At 41.3% G+C, this 7278-nt stretch overlaps 1 protein-coding gene across 1 annotated transcript; it reads left to right on the top strand.

The window, feature by feature from the left end:
* Window positions 1-504: 504 nt before the first annotated feature.
* Window positions 505-6765, top strand: si:dkey-79d12.5 (protein BTG4). Its single transcript, XM_018687292.2, has 5 exons — window positions 505-674; window positions 3845-4022; window positions 4108-4245; window positions 4469-4817; window positions 5519-6765. Exons 2-5 carry the CDS (start codon window positions 3850-3852, stop codon window positions 5729-5731), a joined length of 873 nt encoding a protein of 290 aa, XP_018542808.1. The 5' UTR covers window positions 505-674; window positions 3845-3849; the 3' UTR covers window positions 5732-6765.
* The last annotated feature ends 513 nt before the right edge of the window (window positions 6766-7278 follow it).

The raw sequence follows: 7278 nt of genomic DNA, 5'->3' as shown, positions 1-7278 counted from the left end.
TGTTGTATAATGAAAACTTGTAAGGCACCAAGTCCTTTTTTGCCGAGACTTACCCCACACACTTTTCTCAAAGTGAGGTTTGTAATGAAGGACTGCTAGTGCGATTTGTATTACTCGCTTATTAATAAAAAGTAATGAGGTTAAAAAAAGAAAAAAAGATGAGATATTGGAAGGCGGAACCAAATGGTGAATCAGGAACAATAAGGTCACCATAATCTCACTGTTATCTGCCATACACAGTCAGCCCTTTCACAACAATAGCTTATTATAAGCGACAAACACGGGTGTTACATCAAATGTCATCACAGGGCAGTGAAATTACTGTTATGCTTTGTAAGTACGAACAAACGCACCGTAGAAATCCCCCCCCCCACTCAGCTGTTTACCTTGACTGCCCATATTTGGGCCGGGCGGGGTGTAGCTCTCGCAGTGAACCAGTCAGCTCTTGCTCACGGCGCTGAGTAAAGGAAGTGAGTCACGCTGACGGTAACGTTACGTCTCTGTTGCAGCAGCGCCGTGAGCAGAACAGAGAACAAGGAAGCAACATGTGCTGACCATAATAACTCCAACACATCAGCACGTAGAGCGAGCACGCAGCCACGATACGAGAGGGAGCCGAGGACACGCACAGACTGCTGGATATTCACGGAGAGGACACTATTCTTTTATTTATTGTAAGTACAATTTTTCTGGTTTGTGTGTGTTTAAATAAACTTTTCAGTGCCTTGTTTCGTCTTTGAACGTATCTTGTAGTAATGTAGGTTTATTGGCTAGTCGTGTTCGCTGTCATGTTCTTTACATTGTTAAATTTTTATTGTCGGTTATTACTTTAAGTCAGCCTTTTATGCCTCTTTCGGTTAATTTTTAATGTTGTTTTTTTTTTTTTGTTTTTACTGGTTTATTTCATTGGTGTTTCACCCATAACTGTTTTTGTATGTAGCGTACTAACGTCTAACTATTTTTAACGGCAAACACCGTGTTAAAATAAAGTTAAATTAGCTTGTTTCGTTGGGGTAACTCAACATTGTATCTTCTCTACCGAAAATACACCCGCAGGTCTGTTTCTGCTAACTTTCTGAATTTCCTCTAGGGGGTTTCCGCACTGACAGAAAACCCAAATGCGTTATTTCCAGCATGTAGCGTGAAGTTTCCTTTATCGCAGCAGAGAGAGACAGAAGAGATGGTGATGAATGAACCTAGGTCTTTGATCTTTAGTCTTCTTTCTGGTTGTAATGGATGTCCGAAACCAAGCCACACACAAACACGTGTCCCCTCGTTCCCTCAGGTCGTACAGTTGTGCTCTCGCTTCTTTGTTGTGTCTCCTTTGTTTCACGCAGACGCGAGAACAAGTTTCGTATGGATATCAACGAAACCCAGACAAAAGCCCCCCCCCCCGTTCAGATGTGATTACACTGATTGTAATGTGACATGTCTGTTTGGTCTAGTTTGGGAGACATATATGAGGTTAAGGTGTGCTAAACACACAATGAGGCATCAACAGGCTGTCAAATGATCAAGCCTGACCTCAGCCCCCCAGTGCTTAAAACTGCAGTGTAAGCACTGCAGGGCACATCTCAGTCTGCAAATGGGTCAAGTTGTTGTTGTCTCGTGTAAAATCAAAACTGTATCAGCAGAGTCTGTGATAATGGCAGTAGGTCATTGTTCAGTGAACAGACAGACAGACAGTAAACACGGTGTACAGACTGAGAAGCCAGCTCTGCTCATCATGGCTGGAAGCTTTTTAAGAGCATGACTGAGCCTCTGATCAGATCAAAGACATGACACCAATCAGTAACCTGGAATCAGAGAAAACAAACACTGCCAGTGATGGGAGTGTTTTTTTATTTCTCTAGTAGAAACATTCATCATTAACGTGGCGTGATGCAATCCAGTTAGAAACATGAGTCACACTACTCTGAATCTGTAGTGACATGTGGGAAGTTACATGTTGTCAGTGGACAGAAATGATGGCGTGATAATCAGAAGACATTGTTTTAACAGTGTTGCGTGTTGAAACCTATGTATCTCCAAAACATCAACTTTTATGGGGCCTCATGACTGTTTCTTTCTCCACCCCATAAAAGAGCAGGAGACCCCTCAGTTTACACCTGGCAGGATTAGTTAACTTGATTGATTTGATTCATTGTTTGAGTGACCTGAGTGAAAGAAATTTAATTAGCAACAATTTAAATACAATTAACAATTAAATTAATAAATTCCTCAAGTAATTTTAAAGCATACATACCAAAATAAATAACTGAATAAATACTGGTTACAGCTTCTCAATTATGAATATTTACCAGTTTTGTTAGACCTCTATGATTGTAAAACTGCATTTCTTTAAAGTTTTTGCTATTTTCTAACACTGTATAGGCCAAACAAATTGATTAATCAACATTATGATCAGATGATTCAATAATGAAACTCATCATTAGTTTATCTGAGAAACCGAAAATTACCAAATTATTTCACATCTTATTCACAAAACAATTCTAAATGACATAAACTCTGCCTATTTAAGATCAAGAGGGGGAAAGGCATTGTAGTTATATTCAGTGTTAACTTGTGGGGCTAAAAAATTTTCCAAAGCCAAAACACTTTGAGCTCTAGCTGACTAATGGCCCTGTCAGCTAAAACACCTTATCTATTTTGAATTCCTGTGGCCTCTTCAACGCAGTATTAGGAGGAATTCAAGTACAAGGCCGCTTTAACATTCTTCACTGTCGCAGCAGAAATCCCAAACTGGAAAAACTTACCAGAGAAACCTGTGTTTATGTATGTGGTGTCAGACAAAATGACATCCTGTGGGTCAGCGTGTTGCAAGATTTCTAACCCTGTGCTGGTGGAGACTGATGGAATGAACATATTTACCTGCTGTATGATGGAAAGCAAAACAGAGTTATGCAAGGAGGCAGCAACAACAACATGAGGAGTACATCTAGTTTGACCATGTTTACCCTGCAGACTAATAACTGACTGGACTATCAAAGCTGCTGCTTAAACATCTGAACATAAGGCTGATAACACAGTGATGTTCGTATAATGGCTGTTAGGGATTTAAAGTTACTACTACTCTTACTTGTTGTGACAGAGGCTCATCACCGCCCTTAAGGGAAGTATGTAGCTACACCTCTTGAGGCATAATAGTAATTTTCCTTCACAACACATTACACAGACTGAAGCAATAGTGGTTTGTTTCAAGCCACAATAACAAATGACTGTCTGCACCTCAGAGTTCAAGGCACAGTTTTCTCGTCAGGGACATCAGCAGGGTGTTAGCACACTGCAAAGTTTGAATTGCCTTGGGCTTTATTGAAAACACTCCTCTCTCCCGGTCAGGCTGACACTGCCACTCACCCCAACCAGACACACTATCAGTAGACAAACATGACCGTGAGCTCATTAGATTTGCATGTCAGAATACTTACATGTCAACACAGCAGCGCTAGTTTGCATCTTGTTTGCCTGTATACAAACTTTAGCCTTTGCAAACACAGAGCCATTTGCCGTAGCTGTTAAATTCCCAGGTGTTTTTTGCACATGCTTAACACAGATATCACCTGAAGGTAATGAAAACAGAAGGCTCAGGGGCAACTGCACAGAGAAGTGCAGGTATCACTACCAGTGAAGTTCCTGCTCCTCCCACATCTCATCGCAGGGAAGTCACGATTTGTTACCAAAGACTCAGATCACTCTGCTTCTTGGTGCTTTGGTTTTAGAAAAAAACATGCAAGTGTGGCAAGTGATTGCAGAGCCACATACTCATATAAACACACAGAAACACCAAGATGAACTTGTTGGCAGCCTTAACTGATATTTTTCTTTTCCTTTTTTTTTTCTTCAGCCATTATGAAAAGAGAGGTGAAGGCCGGAGTCAGCTTCCTCAAACGCCTGGTTGTGGCACGTGGCAAGCTTGATGAAGCCAAAGCAGAGTTGTTTGCTGAAAAGCTACAGAAACTTTTATGTGACAAATATGACGAGCACTGGTACCCTGACTGCCCCAGCAAAGGCCAGGCATACAGGTAATTATCGGCTCAGATCCCCGCATTACAGAGGGAGAGGTCCGCATAATAAAACACAGAATCTTTAACGGTGAATTCTTGGCAGATGCATTCGGATAAATAATGGAGTGCTCTGTGACGAAGTGGTCCTGAAGGCATGTGAGGAGAGTGAGCTCGCGCCCGGTGAGCTGGGCCTACCGCTTGAGATCACGCTGTGGATCGACCCCCTGGAGGTCTGTGCAAGGTGAGTCACTGGGTGGCCTGCTGAGGCAGAGGCAAAAAATGACACAGACAGACACGCTTCAACAACAACAAGGCATTCCTCGGTCTAGCCAAGAGTTGTGAGTAAGTGTCGTCATGATGCATTTTGTGAAATGATGTAGGAAGTAAAAAGTAGGATGGATGGATGACAGTTAAGTGAAAAATGACTTGTGTGTGGTTTAAAATAATTCACTCCCTATTCACAGATCTGGAGAGAACAGCAGGCCGTTCACAATAGCCTCTTTCAAAGAGGAAGAGGAAGAGGAGGACGTGGCGGGTGTGAAGGGAGAACAGGATGACTCCTCCGTGGACTCACTAAACCTTGACACGTCAGATTACCACTCGGCTACCTCTTCAGATTGTGGTTCCACCGCATCGAGTGACACAGAGGAGGAGGCAAAGGATGGTGAGATGGAGGGAGAGCAAGAGAAAGAAGAGAAGGAGGTCCTCAAGAAGGAGGTGGCAGAAGGCGACACCTACACAATAGCAATGGTGCCCAGGATTCGGAAGCGACATGGAGATGGACCAAATAAAGTCAAATACGTCAGAAATACGGTAATTTTAAAAAATGATTTAAATTAGTTTTTAAGGACCATCTGCTGGTATGACACAATTGAAGAATAAGGCTTATTAATCCGCAGCTGAAAATAGTCCCCATCAAATGCTCTGATTACTCTTACTATTTGCCAAGAATTACAGTGGGCAGATGTTTTAGGAAATTAATATTTATGACGAGTTTTTAGAGAGTACTGTCTTCAGTAGGGACAAATGGGCTGAGTGCCACAGACAGGACAGGGAAATCTGAAAGTTTTGAGTATTAAGACATTGTTGATTTTGGTCTTTTTATGGTATTTATTGACAGTTGACAATATGAACAATATAGAATAAACTCAGTCTTATTCTTTAATGTACTCATGTAGAGGTAATAGTGGTCTAACAGTTTACAACCTCTGTTGTTGGATTAGCAGTTTCATGATTTAACACACTTAAACAAGGAAAAGGGATCACTGCTGTGATTTTGGACAAAATATGGGGTGAATTGTTACATACACACCCACAATATAACATTATCAACCCTAAAAAGTACAGATTTCATGTTTATTTTGTGGTTAAGCTATTTATTTTGGATATGAGCTACTGCTGCTATTAAAGTTTCAGTATCTTTTGGTATCAAAGTGTGTTTAACACGCCTGCTGGAAAATCTCCACTATTCCTGCTAATCTCTTGTACTCCTTCCAATCTCTCTACCTGTTCAGCTCCCTGCTAGCCTCCAGTATTTCTACCATCCTGCACCAGTTTGGCCTCAGTACAAGAAGGGCGCACCGGTGTTCCTCACCACAGTGTGTGCGCCTCCGGCTCCGCCGCCTCCGCCCCAGCAGGTATTTGGCTACTACATCTTGCCGCAGCCGTCTCCGCAGTTCATCCTGCCTCAGGCCACTCTGCAGCCATGGGGAGCTGTGAAGGGTTAGACCGTCCTGGAACTGGGAGGTGAAGCATTATAAGCTCCTTCAACTGAGCTGTGTCTGTGTTTTCACTGTATAGCTCAAAGTTCCTCTTCGCACAACCTGTAATAATTCCTCTTTCCTTTTGAATTCTGGTGACTTATAATTGATGCTTGTACTCAGCACAGAGACACCACTTGAGTGAACTTGAATGAAAACTTTCATTTCATTCTCTTAAAATCTTTCAGGTCTGCACTGCTAATATTTTTCACACACTGTACATGCTAAGAATGACTTCAGTCACAGGGTGCTTGTTCTAACTCAGGGACTCTCAGCAATATGCTCAATGCCAAATAGCTTGTCTTTTCAGGTGTTATTTCTGTTACGTCAGTCTCTGTCATTTCTCCCACCAGATGTGGTCCACTGTGTGTACATCATATTTAATCGATGTAAAATGTAATTCAGGGTTTTAAACTATTGTAGCTAGAGTGACAATATCTGTATATTAAGAAGAATATTTTTACTAAACTGCTTGTAAATAATAGACTTTAAATACCAGATAGAAAGGTGCACACTTTCTAATATTACTGTCTCACTGTCTTACTATTGTTGTAATTTATTTAGCCACCAGTGGATGGCACTCAACTCACAGCTAATACATGAAATTGTATATTTATATTTTTATTAACAGTTGCTGCTGAATTTTGCAAATCTAACTTCACAAAGCTGCTTAAACTGCTGTCAAAATGCCTAATTATGCTCTCTATTCAGGTGTAATTTATGGCCTGCTTAAAGCTTTGTGTGTGTGTGTGTGTGTGTGTTTTATTGTAAATAACCTTCCGCTACCGCTGTATATCCTGAATACAAACTTGTTTCACTCACTGATTCTTATGTACTGAGATTATTTAATTATTTGGATGCATATTTATTGACTGCACACACAAATTTGAAGCTTATCTGCCAACTGAAGCATTGTTTCTCTTGTGTTTCTTGCATCGGTCATTTATTTTATTTTATTTTTTACTGAAGCAGATTAAATCGACTTATACCTATAACTTAAAGTTGTTTACTTGTACAATCAGTTTTTGTGTGTTTTCTCGCACTTAAATATGTTTGGCTTGACCTGGAAAGCACCTGTCAGTCTAAACGCTCCATTTAAACGGGTGCTGTCACTCACAGAGCTGTGAGGACAGTCGTTACCGTCAGCAGGAGCAGCAGGATGCTGCAGCGGAAGGACTCCTGTGTGCTGGGTGCGTCATCTAGCTCAAGGCCGTGACGCTGTTCCTCCTTAAGCAGGCGTCTGTGTCTGTTCGGCTTCTGGTGGAGTTTACCTTTTGAATTGGCAGGAAATGAAAGGCAGCTCAGATTGTCAACATGTATAGACACCTTTAAATAATGAAGCAGGCTCATTTACAGGAAGGATTTTTGAAAAGGCTAGAGGTAGAGCACGTCGCACAGAAAAACACCTGTAAAATCACATTTAAAATGGATGACCGAGGAGTAGAAACGATATCAGTCGTCAGTCATGAGTCATTGCCAATGTCAGCGAACCTTAACGAAAGTTCCAAATACAC

The sequence above is a fragment of the Lates calcarifer genome, linkage group LG15 (genome assembly GCF_001640805.2).
Source record: "Lates calcarifer isolate ASB-BC8 linkage group LG15, TLL_Latcal_v3, whole genome shotgun sequence".
In the NCBI taxonomy this organism is placed as follows: domain Eukaryota; kingdom Metazoa; phylum Chordata; class Actinopteri; family Centropomidae; genus Lates; species Lates calcarifer.
Note: the sequence above shows the minus strand (reverse complement) of the source record. Positions and strands in the feature narration are given on the sequence as shown.

Coding starts and splice junctions, on each gene's coding strand:
- si:dkey-79d12.5 (XM_018687292.2), top strand. CDS start 3,850: ATGAAAAGAGAGGTGAAGGCCGGAGTCAGCTTCCTCAAACGCCTGGTT. Junction 4,023..4,107: donor AGCAAAGGCCAGGCATACAG/GTAATTATCGGC, acceptor AATTCTTGGCAG/ATGCATTCGGATAAATAATG. Junction 4,818..5,518: donor TCAAATACGTCAGAAATACG/GTAATTTTAAAA, acceptor CTACCTGTTCAG/CTCCCTGCTAGCCTCCAGTA.